This window comes from Haliotis rubra, unplaced genomic scaffold, assembly GCF_003918875.1.
Source record: "Haliotis rubra isolate DU_JTF1 unplaced genomic scaffold, ASM391887v1 Scf440, whole genome shotgun sequence".
Lineage (NCBI taxonomy): Eukaryota > Metazoa > Mollusca > Gastropoda > Lepetellida > Haliotidae > Haliotis > Haliotis rubra.
Window position 1 is genome coordinate 185764 of NW_025767125.1, and position 24191 is coordinate 209954.

At 39.6% G+C, this 24191-nt stretch overlaps 2 protein-coding genes and 1 non-coding gene across 4 annotated transcripts in view; 1 reads left to right on the top strand and 2 right to left on the bottom strand.

Moving 5' to 3' along the window:
• LOC124289414 (U1 small nuclear ribonucleoprotein 70 kDa-like) overlaps positions 1-24191 on the bottom strand; it is a 124402-nt gene that overhangs the window by 70969 nt on the left and 29242 nt on the right. The gene's annotated exons all lie outside the window — the stretch shown is intronic.
• Positions 1-24191, top strand: part of LOC124289413 (potassium voltage-gated channel subfamily A member 1-like) — a 139903-nt gene that overhangs the window by 6005 nt on the left and 109707 nt on the right. Inside the window, exon 1 of one of the 2 annotated variants that reach the window (XM_046726033.1) lies at positions 10831-11615. The exons of the other annotated variant lie outside the window; for it this stretch is intronic. Coding sequence (XP_046581989.1) covers positions 11549-11615 — 67 coding nt within the window. The 5' untranslated portion in view covers positions 10831-11548. Of the gene's footprint in view, positions 1-10830; positions 11616-24191 lie in introns of those variants that run through there. 2 annotated transcript variants of the gene reach the window in all.
• Positions 9197-9270, bottom strand: Trnas-gga. The gene has a single exon. It is a non-coding gene; the product is annotated as a tRNA-Ser (tRNA).

The following is a 24191-nucleotide window of genomic DNA, read 5'->3' on the forward strand; positions in this document are numbered from 1 at the left end:
GCGAAAATTCAAATGAGAGAATCCACGAATGAAATAATGGCCAAATGACACAGACTTTAAGCTAATGCCAGTTTTACTGATACAGGTACTAATAAAATGGTGGTTATGCTATAAATAATTAATAACTATCTGACGATAACAATTTCATGCATTCTTGCATTGACTTTGGCACAGTATTTCGCTCTCGTCCTATATCAATTTTAATTTATCAGTTGATACCAAACATTCCTTTATTCTCGAAAATTGTGTTATATGTATCAATTACAAACTTTATGAATGCTTACAAAACAGACAAAAGCTTTTACCGTAGCATCTATTATTCAACAGAGAAAACTGCCTTTGATAAAAAGAGTAATAGATGAATGCAAGGTACAGCCTGGAGAGTTTATGACGATTAGGACTAGCTGAGAGTAGGAAGTGACACTAAACGGAGTAATGCTGTGGCGTTCTGCCAAATCCTTGACTTCTGTGCCTACAAATGGTGATAAGATTGAATGTGTAAGCAGTAAATTTCCTTTCCAGACCTATCTTCAGCTTCCAAGATGTATAAACGGAATTTTGCCTGTGATCAATAGACAGGGCTCGTCTTCCCCTCTGTCGTTAAACATTCATTCTGGCAAACTAGCTCCAAACAGGGTCAACCGACTGAATGGGAAGCATTGGTGACACTTGAAACAGAACCATCTACTACAGCAGGAACAATCACATTCACAAGTACATTGTAAAGGAACTGTTTCACCGTAGAGCCTGTTGCTGCACTGTTATATAATAGGCAGAGCCTGTTACTGCAGAATTGTTATAAAGTGTTGCAGAACTGTTATATAATAGGTAGAGCCTGTTACTGCAGAATTGTTATAAAGTGTTGCAGGACTGTTATATAATAGGCAGAGCCTGTTACTGCAGAATCGTTATAAAGTGTTGCAGAACTGTTATATAATAGGCAGAGCCTGTTACTGCAGAATCGTTATAAGGTGTTGCATGAACTGTTATATAATAGGCAGAGCCTGTTACTGCAGAATTGTTATAAAGTGTTGCAGGACTGTTACACACTGTTGCTGAACTGTTATATAATAGGCAGAGCCTGTTACTGCAGAATAGTTATAAAGTGTTGCAGGACTGTTACACACTGTTGCTGAACTGTTATATAATAGGCAGAGCCTGTTACTGCAGAATTGTTATAAAGTGTTGCAGGACTGTTACGCACTGTTGCAGAACTGTTATACAATACGCAGGACCTGTTACTGCAGAATTGTTATAAGGGTTGAAGAACTGTTATACATTTCTGCAGAACTGTTATTCAATAGGAAGAGCTGTTACTGCAGCCAACATACACTGCTGCAGAACTGTAATATATGGCAGCTTAATTATTATACAATGCTGCAGAAGTGTTACACAATACAAAACTGCCTGTTACTGCAGCTGTTATACATTGTGGCAGAACTGTCATATTGTGTGGGAGACAGTTACACATCGCAGTACATTGTTATGCACATTGTTATGTAATGCCAGGACTGCACACTGTGGTGTTCCAGATAATTTGTGAACATCAAGGCAATGTTATGTAGGCCATGGTCAGCTGCAAGTGAGTTCTGTACAGGAGAGGGCAGTTCTGCGTTAGGGAGGTGTGTACTTTGTCATATTTTGCATGTGGTGAAGCTTTCAAAGCTAAACTTGTCTTCATGGATATTTCCTAACCAGCAACTTGTTATGGATATTTCCTGGGGGTATTTGTTAGCAAAGTTGACAGTTCAAAACAAGGCCCTCAGCTTCTCAAATGTCAGAGCTATCCCTGTAAATGTATCTGAATGATCAAATGATCTACTCCTAGTGAAAAATGATTCACAGTAATTCTAAGAGCAAAAGGTCTTTTGGAGCCACACAATTCCCAGACAAGTTTACTAGATCCCGACATTTAAATGAGTTACTTCCAGCCATAGATACAAATGTAGCAACCATATGTCCATGCGGTCTGGTAACTTCGTCTCTCCTGTGTGACTGCATCCTCTGCAAGTGACATTAGCAACGGGATCCTGAAAAATTTTCAAACAGTCAACCCTGAACCCTTTTCTTAAACTTGGCTCCGACACCAAAAAATAGTTTTGACTGTTGTATTGCCATTACAAAAATGCGAGATAAGCAATTGTCAATTGAATGTGACAGAAGAGTAGAGATCTGTTTGCTGCCTAAATGAAATTATTATGATAAATAAAGGAAATTCGCTACAACCATGCATCAACAGATCTAATCTTATTGCTACATTTCTACATTTACAACAATCATTTCAGAATTTTCCCTCGTCATACATACACCGCTACAACCATTAACTTGAGGGGCGGTTTGGTAGCCAAGAGGTTAAAGTGTTCGCTTGTCATGCCGAAGATTCCTCACATGGGTACAATGTGTGAGTCCAATTTCTGGAGTCCCCCGCCGCATAAAACTCACTCACTCATTATCTTGATCACCACTATGATAAAACTGCACACAGTCACACAGCCCAACCACCCAATCCACTAAGTCACCCCTTACAACAAGCACAGGCAACTGACGACTCCACCCCACAGGTACAGTTTTGAGGCCGCTTACCCTTACACAGAATAACATTTGCACTGGCCTTATCTCTTCTCATTATAACACTACATATCTGGTTTATAAAGTAATACCTACCTCATTATAAGGACTTATAGATTATACAGATCCAGGATCTGTAGTTGCAAAACTAATTCCCTCAGGACAAGTGTTTAATTCTTGTAGCTTACTGAATTTTACCGGAGATAAGTTGACTACTTTTCTGACATATATTCTCCATGAAAAACCAATGACAATGAAAAACAAGTTTTCCACACTTCAACCATTAAATAAACCTCAGACAGTTAATTGACAATTTAGATGCAGAATTTATATTTCTCTGTCTAATCAATACAACCTTGTTGAATAAATTCATACCAATAACTTGATGCAACAGCTTATCCTACATATAATCGACTCATTACATGCATGCATAGCTGCATGCATTTTTTTCGCCAAGTACAAATTCAATTTAGAAACATGCATTATAGTAATTTTTACAAGGGCACTTACACCTGTCGTCAGTAGTTAATGCATTTTGGAGACTGAATACAGTTAACCGTCCCTGTTAACCATGATCACGTTACGCCAAAATAACATTTATGGCTATGTTAATAGTGACAAGATCAACAAAAGGGAGATAAGTAATACAGCGATGGATGTTAGAACATGTCTGCTTGATCAAAACATTTTTGTTAACGTTCATGTATCTCTAGGGCAATAGAATTTCAAACAGTTTGGACATATTGCTTTATGTTATTGCTACTTGAGGTTGTAGAAGATCTTGGTTAATTTCGATCCCAGCCATAAACAGTGCATTGGAACCATCAGAGGCAGTCTGTGGCCAAGTGGTCAATGCAATGCTTATCATGCAGCATACTGGGTTCAGTTCCAGTCACAGTGAATATTAAAGTGTTCTTATCCAAACAGTAGAAGACTCTGACATTATTTCAATATAATCTGACAAGCAGAGCAAATAACAGCAATGTCATCTAAACCTTGTTAGCCACCTGGAAATAAGAAAGTAATTTTCTGCTTGAGGCACTAATGTAATGTTGTATTAACATTATTCTGGCATGTGATGACTCTGCATCTATGAAAAGAAAGTGTAAAATGTCAGAAATATATTGCTGATGGGTAATTCCTAGTCCTGTGTAGTGTGTATTCAGCTTTTGAATGGCATTTTCTTGGAGGTTTCTGGTGATGAAAACATAATCAAACAGTTTGATGCTGTGTTCATCAACACCATGGCGGTATCAACTACTCTCTGGGTGAACAAATCAAACTTCAGCCACACTGAGCCAACCAGAGTTGAACCCACCCTTCTGCACGAGCAATCACTGCATGACCCGCTGAGCCTCTACAGAAAGGATTGTCTCGTTCAAATGAAAGCAGTCTAGAGGGCGATAACCTCCAAGCAAGATTACCTTCTACTCCGACTTGTCTAATTCAACCAATAGAAATACGAGCAATCATGGCTCAACAGGGCTGCTTCTTCAAGCAGAAATGTACATGAAAGTCACACAAGACTGCATGTAGTGTACAGGGAAAAGGTTTTACATCAATTCCAGCACCTCAACTTACATAAACTGAGGCAATCAATACCGCCTGTATAGAGATACCATGACACAATGAGCTGCGCTGTGAAGGGAGAGCCAGATCTATTGGGAGCTCCCCTATTCACATCAGCAGACTGGCCATAGGGTTCAGACAGGTCAACCCTCCAACCCATCGTTACCCACGCTGCAACACTCCCTGCATGTCATTGGACAACTGAACTATCATGCAACAACCATAAACACAACTGATAATGGGCTATTGGCCTGTAAAACCTGGAAATTGTCTACGAAGGGAAAAACGAAAATCAATCTTATTGCAATTCTGCATTTCTTTAAAAGTTAATGAAGCAATGACATCACAGAGACACACAGAGATACATATAGAATGCAAACTAAAATGAAATTTAAAATACTCCAACAGTGTTTCAATATTACAACAATCTCCTGTACCGACACCCAGACTAACAAGAAGAGTGAGTGAGTGAGTTTGGTTTTACGCCGCTTTTAGCAATATTCCAGCAATATCATGCGGGGGACACCAGAAATGGGCTTTACACATTTTGCCCATGTGGGGAATCGAACCCGGGTCTTCGGGGTGACGAAGCGAACACATTAACCACTAGGCTACCCCACCGCCCCTACTAACAAGAAGAAAAAGTAATCACTGCAGTATGTCAAAGTCAGTGTTGTAGAATGGTTGTCAAATGATAGTCAGATTAGTGAGTGAACATTGTTTTACGCCACTGTCAGAAATATTCCAGATGGTAGGAACCTGTCAAGTGTCAGCCAAACCAGAAAGTGTCTATCAGCTATTGACGAAACATATCATGGCTTCATGGCGTGAATGAGTTTTTACGCTGCTTTAAGCAATATTCCTGCAATATCATGGCAGGGGACACAAGCAATGGGCTTCACAAGGTGTAACCATGTCAGGGAATAGAACCCGGATCTTTGACGTGATGAGCGAATGCTCTAACCACAAGGCTACCTAACCACCCCTCACATGCCTTCAGACTATGATGTCAAGCTATAAAGGTCACTTTATGGAGTGGTCCAAGTCTTGAAAATTCTCAACACTTTAAAAAGGAGAAGGCGGTGTCATGACTGAGAACAAAATGACAGGCATTAAAAACCAAATATGGATGCGATTCCTATCCATCTTTATTAGGTTTCCCCACAAACATTACTTTCTCCATTTGCCTCAACTCTTATTTCTGATTCCCCTATAATTTCCCGAGATCCTATTTCAGCAAGAGCAGATCCAGGGCCTCTGATGTAAAACCTTGAACCCAATTCTCAATGTCCTCTCCAAAATATCAACAGAAACACATGGTGTTACAGGAAGGTCAGCTGGATAAAAACATAATCGGATATAGGAGGCATATTTGTCACAGCAGAAAAAGCCATGACAAATTTCATGCTCAGACATCTCTTCTCAGAGTAGAGTTCCTGATCGGCTATGCCCTTGATAAAGAATGCCCAAAAGGCACGTATTACGTCAATGTACCGACTAAAACCATCAAATAGCATAATCGCTTTCACGAGAGAGACGGAATTTTGTAACATTTCTTGAGGGTGTTCTTATAGTCCTGAACAATGACAGGGAAAAAAAGAATTCAGAGTGATAGGTCTTGGCATAATGCGATTTTCTTTCCAGTGGAAACAGCCTTTCATATTGCATCTTCCCGTGAGAACAGATTTTCAAAAATTTCAAACCTTTTCTGAACTTTAAGGATGCAGTTTTTCGTGAGAAATTGAGGCTGACAGTTAAGCAAAGTAAGAAAGAATTTGACATATTTGTTATAATCTCAAAACAGTAAGTGAAAGTTGTGCCAGGCATGCACTGTTACTGGAGACTCCTTGTTACCTTTCCTGTGCCCTGTGCCTTCCTGTCTTGCTTAACTATCTTGCAGTTTAACAGTATATACACAAATATTTTGTAAAAAGATAAATTAAGACTTGGTTGCTCAAAAAGATATTTCCTATCAGATTCCTTGGTGTTTTTCCCCTCTATATTTCACATTCTTTTCAGAGTGGGCGGCATGGAAACCCTTAAAGTACAGCCTAGGGCCAAAAATCACATCTATTAAGCACGTCCAATGTGCTACATCAGCAAATCTAATTATCTCCTCCTGTAACATTTTCATCAAGTCATCACTTCAGTCTGAAATGTGTGTAGGTGTATCATATCTATTCAATTATCTTCCATGATGCACATCAATTTCAATTTTGCCGACATTGAACAGTCAAGAACCCCATTAACCTCTTGAGAAGATGTGCTGTCTCTTTCTTCTAGGTGCATTTGGAAGCAATATCATCTTAAATTTATCCATAGAGCAGTGTTATTGTTGTCCCTTCCACTGTATAGCCTTCAGTCATGTTCTGTCATCAGCTACTTGGAATTTGATATAGAAATGGATTAACAGCAACACTTGATGCTCTGTCTCAACATATCATTGCTGAGTATCCATTGTTTGGGGAAAAAAACCAGTTCAAATATATTTATATGCAACTTTTGAAATCGTCTACTCAGTCTTCAATAGAAAAGGTAATATGACACAAACATACATGAACCCAAGAATTTATATCAGTGTGTGTTTGTTTTTTTATTGTTCGGCCTTTCATTGTGGGCACACATCTTGCAGTTGAGTTGATAATATTTTAAGTTGGTTTTCTGTTGCAAGCTCCACTTTATCAGGGATATATGTCATACAATGTGCCCAAGTATCAGTTATGTATTTTATACAATGTGCCAAAGTATCTGTTGTTTTATACAGTGTGCCGAAGTATCGGTTACGTATTGCTCACCATGTACCCATGTATCAGTTACATATTTTATACAATGTACCCATGTATCAGTTACATATTTTATACAATGTACCCAAGTATCAGTTATGTATTTTATACAATGTACCCAAGTATCAGTTACATATTTTATACAATGTACCCAAGTATCAGTTATGTATTTTATACAATGTCAACTTAATGCTTGAGGACAGCAATGAACACTTCATCATTTTCCTTTGAGGAAATCTATAAGCATCGGTATGGAGCTGACAAACCTACAAATCAGATCTCAATTGGGATTTAAACCCATAATCATGTTTCCTGCACACAAAAAAGATGCAATTCTGCAGAGCAATTTACAGAGCCGTAGATGACTAGAGTATGTTATGAATGGATTACACCAACTGCACATCATCTTTCACAGCAGTGATCGTCTCTTTAAGATTTACTCATCCATCCTTGAAGTCAATATGGTACATCTTATGGAATAACAATTATCCGCTGTGAGCTCACTCAAAAGTTATGAAAGCAAACCCTCCTAAAACGTTATTTATAATCCCTGAGAAGAAATGGTTATGGCTGATAAACAAGAAACCAGATAAATCCCTCCCTATTCATACAAAATTATATTCTTTCATACATATGCCCCAATGTCAACCCAAACCTATTGCTCTTCAAGTGGAATAAACAACCCAGTACTCCAAATGACTTAACTGCCTTTAAAATGCCAAGCAGACCATTTTCAGAGTTCTCAGCAACATTGCCGAACATAAAGTGTGTGAAGAGGATATTAGACCAAATCAATTCTTTTGCTTAGTAAATAAAACAAGTGATAAAGAAGCAATGAAACGATCGCTCAAAATGGTTGATGATTTACAGCTATTGACATCTTGTCCCGAGGAGGAACTATCTTCATACGCAGCTGCATATCAATAATACCCGATCTGAAAGTGAAATCCAATTCAATACGTGACTTGTATACGCATGTATTCAACATGTCAACTTGGATGATATTTCTGAGGGCCTCCGCTTCGAAACATATTAGGGCTTTTAAGAATGTAAATAATACTAACTAATCAATGGTTCACAGTTTGAATGACATCAGAATATGTGAATTTGGCTGAAAAGTTTCTATATTTTATGACTATCCTCTCAATAACGGATATCAGATTTCTAAATTCTGACCAAGTATAGTGTCAATGAAACTTCCATCGCACTACGCAGAATACCATAAGCAATGACATTTACTGAGCCTAATTCAGAGTGAACTGGTTAAAAATAAGCTGCAATAAGGATATACAAATGAGCATACAAATTTAATTGACATTCCAAATCTGATATATTAAGTTTGTCTGTCAATAATAACATAAGTGCATGACAATTTAAATATATGGTTAATTTAAATATATTTGAAAACGAGTGATATTTTTGGAGGAAGTGTCTCCTATTTGCACTAATTCACAAAATGAATGGTCTTCTGCCCAACTGTAAAAGCAGTAGTCTTCAAGGGAATTTAAACATCTGGCATTTATACAAACCAGACAAGTGTTGGGCCAGAATGCCCTCTATCCCCTGTCACTCTGATCCTAATAACACAAGGGGGCATAACTCTGATCATCCAATATTTAGTGGCACCTTGGATCTCTTCTCACAACCATTGGGATATGACTTGATAAATGCACTGTCCATATTCAGCAGCCATGCTTCCAGCCAATCAACATTGTACTTGTTTTGGGTTACATGGGAACAGTCATTTTCTTGAATTATCAAAAGAGACTTTGTTGCTGGACAGTCACAGTTCTGTTGCATGGGCCTTGGTGTGGTCTACTGCCAACTCTGTATGCATTTGCTTTATTTCTATGGGCTATTACCAGTGTGCATTCCACAGTCTGATTACTACCAGATTGACACCTAGATCTTATAGGAAGATGAACTAACTTTTCCTGGGTGGTGCTGGCACCAGACCCAGTGCAAGCATGTTAAAGACCGGAAATACAAGACAGGGATTGGATGTGAGGTGAGATTGGGTTTAACGTCGTGCTTGAGAATATTTCGCTCATATGACGACGTGCATGCGTGTGTTTGTGTATGTGCGGCTGCTTGTACTAGCTCAGACTGAAGGTGGTTTTATAGTGCTAGCCCACTGAGATACCATGCGGCAGTGAAGCATGAATACCCCACTCAGACACATTATACTGACTCCGAGCCGACCAGTCCTTGTTGTACCCATTAATGCCGAGCGCCAGGCAGGGGCCAACAAGTACCATATTTTAACGTCTTTTGGTATGAGGCGGTCGGGGATCGAACCCGCGACCTTCCGCTCTCCGGGCGGACGCTCTAACCACTAAACCACGGTCCAGGGATTGGAAAGAGTACTGTGGTGGGTGAATGAATGTTGTTTCATGGACATGCTGTGACCTCAGAGAGGGTTTAAGCAGGACTAAAATCAGGGTTAATGGGTGTGCGACTTGGATGATGTGGAAGTTGGATCGGATGGGTGGGCCAGTTCTTTGATGGGTGAGCGATCCGGTGGTTGGGTTTCTTGATAGCTGGGTAATTGGGTTGAAAGGTGGGATGAGTGGGTGAGTGAGTGGGTAGATGGTTGATGGGTTGACAACATCACTGGCAGTGTAGAAAGCGCTCACCACAGATTACCCCAATGCACTGGCAGGAAACATGGGCCATGTTAACCTGTGGCTAATAAATGTCATAACGCTTGAAAGGCATGATATAACAGACAATTCAATAATCATTTCCTACTAAATTGGAGGAAATAACCATTCATATCCAATGATGTTTTGAAGATATGGAAACAACTGGAGGAACCTGTTCATTAAATGAATTTAGCTGCACATTACAGACCATTTGAACTTCATAACTTCCCAGTGGTGGAGTCTTCTGATCAATTTTGTTGGGGCTCCACAGTACACTGACCAATGACAAATTAGGATGTGAACACAGGTTAAATGATAGCAAATATGTTAGGCATATGACAGGCATTAGTCCTTGAATCTCAATGAAAATTACCAATGGTCCATTATCCATCTGATTAGATAAGACAAATTCATAACAGTATCCATTTGAAACCAAAGAACTGCAGCTGGTACCGAATGACACTCCTATCCTTGTTAACTAAGAAAGACACATTTACCATTTTCGAAAATCATGGGCAAGTGACTAAATGTGACTAATCCAAACACAGTGGATCCTGGCACACTAACAGGGGGCAACTCTTCACCACAAAAGTTAGTGACTTGAAACACCCAGTATATCATGAGTAACAAACCAAAACACAGCCATAGTGTACAAAGCATCCCTCAAAACTGAAACAAATGACTTAAAAGAAAGTGAATATTTTTAATACCTTTCAAAGGGCACCTGCCAAGTTTTTAAATAAATAATTCACAATTCTCAAAGCATGATGATGTATTGGCTTGTTAATAATATCCTGATTCACAATCAATTTTACAATCACTTTTCAGCATGACATGAAAAGTAGTTCAAATACACTGACATGAAAAGCTGCCGGTAAATGCAGACGGATTCTCTGATGGGCGCATACTGAGTTAGTTAGATTATTAAATATTGTATATTGGCTTGAATCATTACCTTATTGAAATTCCACTGAAGTCAACTACTGGAAACAAAGAGGACACAGACGATTTATCCTGCAGGATGTTGCTATTTTTGACAAGACACCAACAAGCCTCATCACTTATTCAACCTCTGACACACAATGAACATACTCCACATTAGGAAGTTCTGAAATGTGATTGACTTAAACACCCAGGAGACATCATTGTCCATTAAGTTCATTAATGCAGAAGAGTTGCTCCATTGGTTATACGATCATAACTTCATTCAACTATTCTTGGGATGGCTGCAATTTCAACTAGCTATTGTATAACAAGTCGTATGTCCCTGTGGTATATATGCACACAACATGTGCACACAACTATGATGATAGTGATTGAAGGCGTAACTCAAACCAAGGTGTGACGGCATTATGGAGAAGGACCTGTTGCCAAGAATCACATCTGGTCTGAGACACAAAGGGAAACAAAACGTCTCCAGCACCAACTCACTGTCTCCAGTAACTTCTCACTGGCCCTCGACTGCAAACCTTGCCCTGTTCATTACAGAAATGGCTCGTTGATTGTGCCATTCTTTACACTGCCACTGTTTATTAATTATTAGTGTCACAGTTCTGTCAGGGCTATGAGCTGACAGGCAGGTTGCGGCTGACTAAACCTTAGAGTTGAAGCATGCAGTTTGCACTGTTTGTAAGGAAGCATCTCTAGCGTCAATGCAGTGGGTGACAGACAAGGAGGACATTCCATGGTAAATGGAGAACTGACATGGATACCGACATACACAAGCAGTTGTGCCCCGCTGAATCTACATGCTCCATGTAGCAGTTACGACTCCACGTCCTAGCTGTAAATGATTAATTCTCAGCTTCAGTAAGCTGGTAGTGGAGTACTGTTTGTTCTGGATGTTGATACTCTCTTGTCTCTGTGAGGAAGGTGTTACACGCTTGTCTTCATATGGTGCCTCCTCTGGCAGACCACAGTGGACAGTGTACCATGGGATGAGTAGCAGAGTAGCGTGATACATCATGGTGGTCAGTTTCCTGAATGTCCAATTCAAGTGTCCTCGTAACTTCTGCCAACCAGTGCCATGTTCCGTATAGTGAACCGAGAGGTAAGAACATTGGATATTATCCACCAAAACAGTAGCTGGCTCCTAATCTTGTACATACGATAGGAGGATCATGTTACCCACACCGAGAGCGAGTGCGGTCTTGTCATAGACATGTACACTGCGCAGAAACTATGACATACTTTTTACTGATCCAAACTTCCTCACGACTTACTGATGTATCCCATCGAAACAACAGCACTACTTGCAAAATGTACCAAACCATGATCGTACCAAGTCATAAACTTTACTGGCTTTCATTTATAAGTATTCCAGGCAGTTGTATCATACAATGGAACTTCTGTGATTGCATCACTGTTGAGCGACAACAATGGACATTAGCATTAACTGGACAACACCACAATAATCCTGAACAGTGTTCTGTGGTACCTGATACATGTGAAAATGAAACTTAACATGTTGCTTCTGACAGTTAATTAATAAATTGTGGCCTTTCATTAATTATTAGTTGCTTATACATTGGCTTTATATCAAGTGTTTTTTCTGTCTTTCTTGAAGAAAAAAAAAGGCCTAACAGAAAAGTAAAGCTCCATTTGGAATAAAAATTAAAATATGTTGCAATCTTAGTTCAAATAGAGAGTTCATAAATGTGGTTGTGTTGGTGTTTAGGGTGCCCCTTGTCTTATCTGATAGTTCCAGAACCAAGCACCAAGGGGTCCTGAACGTGTACCTTTATTATCAGGGTGGTCATGGACCACCTGACTTTCGGGCACAATTAAAAAAAACCCAACCATAAGGCACTCCATATTTCATGGCATCGAACAAACATCAAAACAAAATGTTATTCACACATAAATTCATAATGTAGATCTGATGCCAGATGCCACACGTGTCCTGATGATAGTAACTATTGTAGTAGCAATTGTCATGGTCCACATATTCATGACATCAGTGGCAACAGCGTTCACAGGTTTACCTAATCATTGGTACAGAGTTGGACTTTGGCCTGCAGAGTGATTAGTTCCAGCTGAGCTTACAGTTGTGCATTTGCAGGATATGATGCGTGCAGGCTTGATGAAACAAACTCTCATAATTAGGATGGTAAATTCTCCGAGTTAATGTATAAATGAGCTCTGTTCTGTGAATAAAACGCTTTCTCTTTAGCATAATCATATTTGCCATTTGTGGCACAGGATAGCTGGAGGTCTTCGTGTCCTCAAATGAGTCCACAGAGAGATGGGTGGTGGGGCTACTGTTGAACACTGCAATATTCCAGCTTTGTAGGGGCGGTGGGGTAGCCTAATGGTTAAAGCGTTCACTCATCACGTCGAAGACCCTGGTTCGATTCCCCACATGGGTACAATGTGTAAAGCCCATTTCTGGTGTCCCCTGCAGTGAAGTTGCTGGAATGTTGCTAAAAATGGCATAAAACCATACTCACTCACTCACTCCAGCTTTGTGACTGGGAGTGCGAATTATATCTGAAACAGGCAACCCAATGATAGACATCATGAGGATCGATACATGCTTCTGGGATATTGTGACATGAATCCACAACCCTGACCATAAGTTCCTGTTGGTCTCCACTTAGGGCCAGTAGTACAGGCCAGACACTGTATGAGTCTAAACTAGTGGTACTAGCGTCATGTGTCTAATTAATAGCACATGCCTTTACATTACTCTCGGGTGTATTTTCCATGCTGACTTCAATGGTAAATATGAATGAAGTCAAACAAAAAAAATCAATATTCCTGTTTTTTTAACAAATAATCAAAAGCATCCAATGGAGTATCTACGTTTTGAAAATATTCTGATAGCATTCAAAAGAGGACCAATATAGTACATGGAGTACTTTCTATGTTTTCAACAAGAAATGTTGTGTTTAAGAATAAGGATTATTTGTTACAGTATCTATTAAATCAATTGAAAAAGTTTACTTTATTCAGTACAAGACCATTTTCTCATTTAGTTTGAGAAAAATTTCAGTCAGTGGATGATTGTTCCATGACAACTGGCTCTGACAGGTTATTCATGCTATTCCCCCGACAACAAGCTAGGACAAGTAAATTGACAAGTGGATCACGAGTCAAAAGCAAACATCTCTTCAGGGAGCCAAATTCCCTATTCTTGTTCTGTACAACATCTTGGTAGTGCTCTAAGATGTTTGTTCGGATGTACTCATCATGTAAGCCATCATCACTAGTTCACCTGATAATTGTCAAATGGATTGACGTGTAGAAATCAATAGATCTATACTGAATAATTTAAAAGTCGTTTCAATTGTTTCACAATGTTTAAAACCGTGTGCTGGGTGAAAAACGCCAAATACTTGACAAACCTGTAGAATCAGGAAAATGATGATTCATGGAAGGCATCAGTTCAAAAAGTTCTTCACACAAAAACAATTCAAGCAAATTCAGCACTACAAAAAAGGAAATAAAAATATGCACTTAACATATATATTGAACAAAAGGGATCGTAAATGTTTTAGTGATATTTTTCTGTAGTGAAAACAAAGCAGAACATTTTGTAAAAATATCCCAACAATATCCATGATCCCTAATTTTGTTGTTCAGTATATCATCCAATTTTCAAAAAGGGTTCTTGAATGTTTTAGTGATATTTTTCTTAAGTTAAGATAAAGCAGAAAATTTTGTAAAAATATCCCCACAATATCCATGTTCCCTAATTTTGTTGTTCAGTATATCATCCAACTTTCAAACATTTGAATCCTTCAAACAAGCAAATAATGAAAATGTTCATCTTTATCAGACACTCGAGCTAGGTACTTATTGGTTTTGTCATCAGATGAAACTTGTAAACAACACACATATTGATCAACAGAAGGACTTATCACCTGAGTTGAGAGTAAACATTCTACATCACAAATTCAAAAATGAACCAGTAGTTCAACATTTTCATGGCTGTAACAATACACACACAGCCTGGACAATTCAGTGACAATGTACTGGTGTAGTAGAGTTATAGCAGGTGCTTGATACATAATTAATGTACTTGGATATATAGGTCACATTTGTGTCTGAATGAAACAGCCTTTTGAAACTGAAATTGATTTCTGTTGGACTGTATTCTTTCCTAACTGCCTCATTTTTAGTTAAACAAATATTCAAAATATGGGTCTGCCTAACCTTGAATTGTCTCATTTATAGTCATACAATATATCACAATATCACTCAGTGACTTTCATCGGACAACATTTCGAGTTGAGTTGAGGTGAGGTGAAATTGGGTTTAACGTCGTGCTTGAGAATATTTCGCTCCTATTACGACGTGCAAGCGTGTGTATTTGTAGGTGCGGCTGCTTGTACTAGCCCAGACTTAAGCTGGTTTTATAGTGCTAGCCCACTGAGATACCATGCCGCAGTGAAACATGAATACCCCTCTCAGACACATTATACTGACACCGAGCCGACCAGTCCTTGTTGTACCCATTAATGCCGAGCGCCAGGCAGGGACCAACAAGTACCATATTTTAACGTCTTTTGGTATGACACAGTCGGGGATCGAACCCGCGACCTTCCACTCATTTCGAGTTGAAGATATTATTCCAGTGTTGTAACTAATATTGATAATCATGGATGTAAACCGTGTCCTTCCCCTTTTGACAATAAACGTCCTTACAGTGAAGTGAGATATCAGAATGGGTGAATGCTAACTTTTGTATTCACCACCTCTTGACCTTGACCTCTTCCCTTGCTAAAGTGGAGATTTTGTTACATTCCTGTTAATTTGCAGCAATTATTGTCAACAGAACAGTCTGTTGGAATGTAAATGGTACAAAGACTGTCATGTGATACAATGCAATCAGCTGTGCCCTGGCCCCATTACTGTCAGTATCCAATATGTCATCGCCCCAAGTCCATTCTTTCAATGACAGCACCTCAAAGTGAGCAGTATCCTCTCATAATCCCCAGGAAGTCCTTCACAAACATCGTGTATGGAAGGTAATGCATTTTGCTAATAGTTGGAGCTGGTTTTTGTTCTACTCTAAATTAATTCAGCCTGCACACTATCAGAAGCTGTGTCATAAACAGTAGGCCGACAACATTAAAGCATGCATTTTGAAATGGAGTAGACATAATTTGGAGACGAGAACGCCCCCATGATCCAACAGGGATGGTGACAGTGCTCCAACACACGCTTTGAATCACGGCAACAGACCCAAACCCATTACCATCCATTTCAATTTGTCAACCATAGTAGCCAAAGGTCAAGGTCACACCGACCTATTCTGGCACAATCACAGCTTGTCAGACTAAATTCTGTCAAGACGATACCAAGAGCTACATCCCGGAAATTCCAAATAAGGTCAACCAATGTGACTATGTAATAATGATCATAAGGTTATAACATGCCATGAATACCAATTCCTAGACTTGATACCACTGCGCAAAGAGTCCTTTCGGAGATTAGAGCTATACAAATGCTATCCATTATTATTATTATTACTATGGTACTACTCCCAAAACTAATACGACTCAATTTCCAATACAGTTCAAGTGTTTCTCAAGCACATCATACTATTAAATGACTGTGTAGTTTCAACTGATACTGACAACAAATATGTTAATCAGCTTGTCAAGGCTTCAGTGTCCATGTTTTGTTGTGATTGATTGATATGCGCAAATATGTCCTAGTTATTATTCCATCCATGTTTCCACCAATCACAATGACTCCCATCTCTGGAAGTCCTTGGGGGCCATATCAAAACCTCAAATAAACTTAATTGAAAACCAACTCCTGAATAATATCATGTAACGATAATGTGATGCTGTACATGATTGATGAACACATAAACCAAACTGACACAGAATACAGATGAAGCAGACATGGAACAATGTCTGTTGTAAGCTCCCCGTTTGTGCAAGTCGCTGTCAAATGGGACAGATGCACCAAACAGCCTTGTCAAGTGAGAATGTTTATCGGAATAATTACCAATGTGTAGCTGCCAGTTCAATTGAGTATTCAGATCTGTAAGTGTGCGGTAAACCTCATTATACAGAGCCTGCCCTTGTATCACAGCACTGCAGTACAGTGCAAGTTGTGGAAAGGGAGGCATCACGAACAGATAGCACAGCAATTACCAGCTACTCAACAGTTGGTATCTCTAATAACCTGATAACAGCATCTGTGACAAAACCTAATAAACTAAAACAGTTTCCTGAAAGAAATTATACTTAAGTTTATTTTGATTCCAAACCATTTCAGATTAAATGAGGTATTCGGTATAGTGATGTCGTGAATAAGTGACAACAATTAACATGAGACATATCTACAGTAACAGTAGCAGGGTAAATTCCTCATGTGTATGTATCTTGCTATCTTTGCTACGGCGGTGGGGTAGCCTAGTGGTTAAAGCGTTTGCTCGTCACACCAAAGGCCCGGGTTTGATTCCCCACATGGGTACAATGTGTGAAGCCCATTTTTCTGGTGTCCCCCGCTGTGATGTTGCTGGGATATTGCTGACAGCGACGTAAAACTTAACTCAATCACTCCCCTGGGATACGGTTAACATTAACAGCCTGGTTGTGACAATCAAACAATGTCATAATCACCATTCGACAGCATCATTATACATGTAAAGATGTGTACTTGCGTATAGTCCATATCATATACACGATAGATACATTATCTGCTAAAAACTACCTGCTACTCCTTTCTGGTCTTTTTATAGTATTAATTTGCTTCTCCCTGAATTGAGAAAATTGTTTTTGCAGTCTTATAAGCTCATGTGTCAGAGATATTGACTTGACTTCGGACTGGTGTATATCTCCTACTTTGACTAACGCTTAGTCTCTGAATATATATAATGTTGATTGTACAAATAAACCCATTTAAATTGAAAAGGAGACCCAGGGAGACCAGAGATTCCTGAACCTGGAGAAATCAAAGCTTGCTTAATTTAGAGCGTTAGCATTGCAGGGAGGGCTAGGCTGTAGGGAAAATAATATGTTTCAGGGACTGAGAGACACACTAATCTTCTACTGAACTAGTCCCAATAAGTACATCGAGTACATTTCTACACTGAATGACAGCATCATAGTTGAGGCAACAGCAGTGCTAGCTGCAAGAGGTGAAGAAAGTCTGTCGTATCTCATAACCTGTCCTCTTGGTACAGTGACTTCATCACAGCTCCTTATTGACCATGCACTGTTGGCTATCCTAGCTGACTGACAAATCCTGGACATCATCTGGTCAAGATTGCTCCTTGACAAGCTGCTGACACATCTTGAGAGGATGACTCTGTTTGTTCTGATGACCCTCACAACAGATACACAAGTGGCCAGTGATTATTATATTGATAGCTATTTAATGGTGTCTCACTACACACTGACCAAGAAACCTGGCCTCAGCGGTCACTAGATATTGACCATCTCCACACCGGGCCATCAATGCCAGGAACCTGAAAGGGCACCTGTTGAGCAGGAAACCAGCAGCAGCAGGGCCCTACAAAGGGCAATTGTTGAAATACAGCTTGATCATGTTCTGATTAGTTGAACAGTGCTTAGCTTTGGGGGAGTCTGTGCAGATAATCACTCTCACTGCAAGTGCTTCACAGTAACTATGGTATATGAAAGGGCATATATTAGTGATATTACACCGTGACAGCCATACTTATATAGGCTAAGAGGAAAGCTCCTGAGATCATATGAGTTCTATGGTGCCATTAACTATTTACCCACACAGTTATTGTGGATGGCAATTTTTATCCCCTTAGGGACTGCTTTCAATTTAGCCCGACATTTGAAATGCCTGTATGAATGAACAGACGCCTTCTTTTAGAAGGTATTATGTTATATTTGGGATTGCACTGTCCAAGAATAGTACAAATTATAGTCCTTTTTCGGGCTGATTCCCATTCTCATCTTGAACCCACACTTTAAGAATTAAGCACCTTATTGCCCCGCGACCTTTCCGACTCAAACAAGGCGTAGACAGCTACACAGCTTGTCAGTCTCATTTGGAATTTTCCTGACAAAGAGTTTACTATCCTGGATTTATTTTACCACAGGTGACATGATGCAAAATAAAACTCTCTTTTACCAAAGCAGACACATGTGAACAGTTAGAAAGCCATTATTAAGCTGAACCTTATATTCACTCCCTAAAAACTGACAAAAAGTTTTAGCGAAGATTTCTTAGTCCTTCAACAATAGATCAGTACCAATATGACAAAGAGCAAGTTGACTGGGTACCGGTAATTACACATGCAAATGAAACAACAGGTTAAAGGTCACATGCAACCCAAAAATCAAACATAATTAACATGACATATAATATACATTGCTGATTATGAAAAAACATATACATTGCTGATTATGAAAAACATAAAATCAAAAGTGCAATATTTTGTACTTGTAATACATACGAGAGATAAGTATTGATACTGGTGATCTTTTCTAGCCTGTAATACCTACGAGAGATAAGTATTGATACTGGTGATCTTTTCTAGCCTGTAATACCTATGAGATATAAGTATTGATACTGGTGATCTTTTCTAGCCTGTAATACCTGAAGGAGATAACTATTGGTACCGGAACCTACCTTTGAATCCCTACATGGGACACTATACCTTCAAATGATCTACCAAAGAGACCCTGAATGAATGCAAGAGAAAAGACCACCATAGGAATGCCAGAATCGTTTCCCAACCTGACAGGTCTCAACACATGTGGCAGTGTTAAAACACATATCAGTTTCATAATATCAATGAAGCTCATTGATCTCAATTCAAAGTGATTTTATCGATGCCGTGACATATTGGCCAGGTCACAGGTGCCTAGCATAGCAAGAGAGTGCCTCGGGCAACCCTTCCGTGTGTTGATTGGCCACTTGGCCTGCACAGCCAGACTCCTAACAGCTTGTAATGAATGGATGGAGAGCCCTACGGGAGTGATGCCGCCACCTATCAACTCAATCCAACAACCACTAGTACAGTGAAGAGAGGTGTGCCTGCATGCAAGGAGAATTACAAAGAACTGTTGGCTCTGGCTTGTTCAAACTGAAACACAGCTCACACTACCCCAGGCCAGGAACAGTCAACACAGACTCCCTAACAGAACAAGTCTTCCTTCCTTCTAATATGGTTTTTGTCCTCATTATTGCTTGATGGATTCAAAATGTTATATACTGACAGAAAGAAATAAGGCAAAAGTTACTGATTGGAGTGTATTAGGAATAAGAGTATACGAGAGTTTGTATTAACGCCACTGTGAACAGTATTCCATTTATACCACGCAGCTTAATTTGGGAAGAAAGCCTGGAGTGATGCAGGTCTCGGACGCTTACCACTTGTAAAACCCACAAGGAGGGTTCTGATGTCAACAAACCTAGAAACCTAATTTGTGGATATCGAGGACTAAGAACCATGATAATAGGTTCGTAGAACACATAAGTGATGCAAATTGTGGTGCCTTACAGGTCTGGCACATTCTTGCTCCTGCTTTCATGATTTTTGGTATGGACCCAACTGGCAGATACGGACATATTACCACAAGCTTGGTCGGATGTTCTCGCATCCATTTTTCAAAACAAAACAGTTTTATCTGCCATGTCCTAAAACATTTTATCTTCACAAAAAACATATATTTAATTTGCTCTAAATGTGAGTAAGCTAGTGACATCATTTGAAATTTAACTACCTTTATTTTGACTGACTGACTGAGTGAGTTTGGTTTTACGCCGCTTTTAGCAATAATCCAGCAACATCACGGCTGGGGACACCAGAAATGGGCTTCACACATTGTACCCATGTGAGGATTCGAACCCGGGTCTTCGGTGTGACGAGCCAACGCTTTAACCACTGGCTACCCCACCGCCCTACCTTTATTTTGAACAATAACTGGATGAAAATCTTACTATCGACAACGTATCTGTGTCACAACATTTACAGTGAAGGCACAGCCTGAACCTGAAGGAAGACAAGCCTACAACATTAATCATCACAGCACATAGTAATCTTAAACCTGACATTTCAGTCAGAGATGATATGAGATACTAAATTGCAAATGTTTGCCTATTTGATTGTGATCCGACTCCATTAAAGATGAGATGAAGCAACCTTGACATTCCGGTTGTGCCATTTCATATATACCAACTTGACAAGGCATCTTTAGAATAGATTACAATCCGCAAAATGTCAGCAAATTTCAGTTTTCATTCATGCTGAAGGACAATTATCGAGGTCTTCAATGCAGGAGCGTTCCCAATTATTGCTTCAATTTGCACTATATCCGCAATATTTGCAATATTCCAGCCATACAACAGCCCATGTTCAAATTGACCAGGAAATCAGTGATCAATATCATGAGCAATCAACCATGTCACTGACATGCCATCTAAGGAATCACCAACAACGACCACTTGATTCCAACTATACAACAGCCGATGATCAATCTTGACCAGACAATCCAGTGATCGATAGTATCAGCAATCAACCATCAGGGTTACTGACATGCCATCTAAGGCATCACCAACACCTACCACTTGATCTAACAAGCCGTACAACCAACACAGGTTAGGAACCATCTAAGGCCAAATAAAAAAAAATGTTGTGGTTCCGATTACAGCTCTTTAAAACTTAAGGTAGGTAGGTAGGTAGGTAGGTAGGAATATTTTTATATTTAACATTTTTTTTAGAAGTAAAGTACAAACTAATAACACATTTATCAATGTGTAATTGTTTACTTAATCAAGCTTGTCGCCATCATGTCGACTTTCTCTATCAGAATGACCGATGTCCGCCGGTGCCAGGAAAAAAACAATGGTATCTGAACGCTTATTTTAATAATACCGCTTAAAAAACATAGGGTCGGCACCGGAATTCAAAGGTCGGTCGGGTAATCGGAACCACAATATATATTTTTTAGGCCTAAGCCAGAATCCCCACTGGTTCAAGTGTTTGCACAGACAACATATGGAATTGTTTGTTTGATGGCACTAAAGACCTGTCACAGGTGAATGCCGGGCTCGGATCCATCTTGAAGGCAATGTTGCATGTACTTCCTGGTTTCACATCAGCAAGTCTGTAATCAGACCGCTTCTGCACTCATTAACTTTTATGACATATTTATCACATCTACTACAGTCCTTTGATGTTCTTGGCATTGTATTTAACCACTATTCTTCAACCAAATTCTGTCCCGTCAAAGCAAGAAAATTAGTTCATGGTAGAATGTATTAATGGTAATCTATGGTAATCTATGTCATAACTTGTCTTGGGGGGTTGGGAAGGGGAAGGGGAAGAAGAAAGTCTGATGGTAAAATATGTTCATTTGTTCCATATAACTGGCTCAAGGATATTATCTAAATGGAAAAAAAATGTTCCACTGTTCTATAGTCATGCTTAAAGGTTTTGCCACAGACAGATTACCGGTGTCTTATTAAAATAATCTCACTATAAAGATCTGCGTATATACAATGTTATCGTTTAGATCTCTGCCAGGGTTGAAGCAAACTGTCTGAGATTATTCTTACAGAGCTGATCTGCTTATAGCTTTGAGACAGATGGACATACTAGGACGACATACTGTCGCCTCCTTCAATTCTCTAACGCCTCCTTCAATCCTCTGATGTCGGCCTTTAAACAGAAATAAATAACACGGGCGGGCCAGCCTCACATACTTGTTTGATGTGAAATCATCATGACAGATATTTTGTAAAAGATTTTGCATCATCAGTTTTGATGTATTTTCGTTTTTAGGAAACAAGGTTGTTTTTTTTGGGGTATCAAGAAAATTGGTTCAGATGATAGGTGGACAAGATGGAACCCACACATCTCAATTTGGCCTTGATATCACAGACAAAAAAAAGACTAAGGAAGTTAAAAAGAAATGTCACTGTTGTCCAATTATCCAATGGACTGGCTGGTAATCCTGATAAGACTGGATATAGTGACCTTATACACCTCTCTGACTGACAACATTGTTGACATTTCCCAGGAAGAAGCCATTGTGCAACATTTTGTGCAGAGGTCTTTGGTGTGAGGGTGGAGGTATTACACAACTCGGCTGACCTGGATAGTGACTCACTCACAGAACACAATCAAGGATGTACTTCCAGCCACTTGTCTCCGGTGAGTGGGAGGCCAACATGACAGGTAGAACACATACTGATGAGTCAGGTTGGCGCTGACATCAGCCATATGTACCGACTACAGAGAGAGACAACGAGGCGGCGGCGGTCATGTGTGGGGAAGAGATCGCAGCGAATGAAATATTCATCTTTATTGCAAAAGACCATCATCCTACTGATGGAGACGGCCTTGACATAATCTGTTCAACTTAACGACAGAATTGTTCTGGTTGGAAATATGTGACTGGTATGGAATTCCGTTTAGCCAGTTTGAATAACAAAAAAATCGGTATTCTGAAGACTTGCGAATTCAGCTTTGTAACTTTTTAGGTTTTTCTTCAAATGTAATAACTATTGTTTTTCTTGACATTATATTCTTTCACTATTTCATGTTTAAGAATAGAAAGTGCGTCTTAAACAATTTAATTCAACATGGAGGAGGGGGGAGGAGAGGAGGAGGGGTGGGGGTGGGGGTGGGGTGGGTGTTGGGTTGGGTTGGGGATTTGGTTTCCTACAGAATAACATGCTGGTACTTTAATGTAATTGTCTCGATGCTTACTTCCAGTGGCACTGAGAGCTAGAGTGATCACTACTTTAAACACCAGTGCAGTGCTTTCATTGATTTAAGATATACAGCTATGGATCTTTGCATGACAAGCGTGTTGCTAACAGGGCCACATGGACAAGACAGTCTACATACTGCATTATTGATCAATACACATCATCAACACATTTAGGTGGGGATCTTCAGAGATGGTTGTCTAGGAATGACTGATCAGTTTCACATGGCTGATTGGGGATTTCCTAGACCTACGACGGTCTTATGACGATCAATTCTTAGGTAGATGCATTGTATGTGTGTCAGAGAGTGTATCTGACTCACAAGACGGAATACAATCCCTTTAGAAAAATGGGTGGATCGTGGATACATATGTTTTCCGATACTGGGTGGCAGTCTGGTCGAAGGTCTGGATGGGGAGGTCCGGGGGTGGCAGGACGGACGCGGCTATATTTTCCTTGTCGGTATAGAGTACTCTGTCACGGAGTGTGTGTGAGTCACAGGGTGTAGGGTGTATCCACCCCTACTTGTACAGCTAGAAATTCCAGGGTTTTCCCATCACTGTGGGCAGAATATGCTGCTCGGGTCCCTTCTAACAAATGAAATGTATCTCACTTGTAAGTTTATCATGTAATGAAGTGGACCATGCCTTTCTCCAGCTGGATGGTATGTTGTTTTATCCTATATTGCCTTCTAAAGTGTCTTTACCGTATCATTGACAGTTTTCACATAAGTGAGTGAGTTAGGTTTTATGCCACTTTCAGCAATATTCCAACAATATCACAGCAGTGGACTCCAGCAATGGGCTTCACACATTGTACCCATATGCAGAATGAAACCCATTCTTCAGCATGATAAACGAAAACTTGAACCAAAAAGCTACTCAATCACTTGTTTACAAACATTTGCCAGTATTTTGTTCCTTCAGGTTTTCTACCATGTTATTTGAATCACAGGAACCTAAAT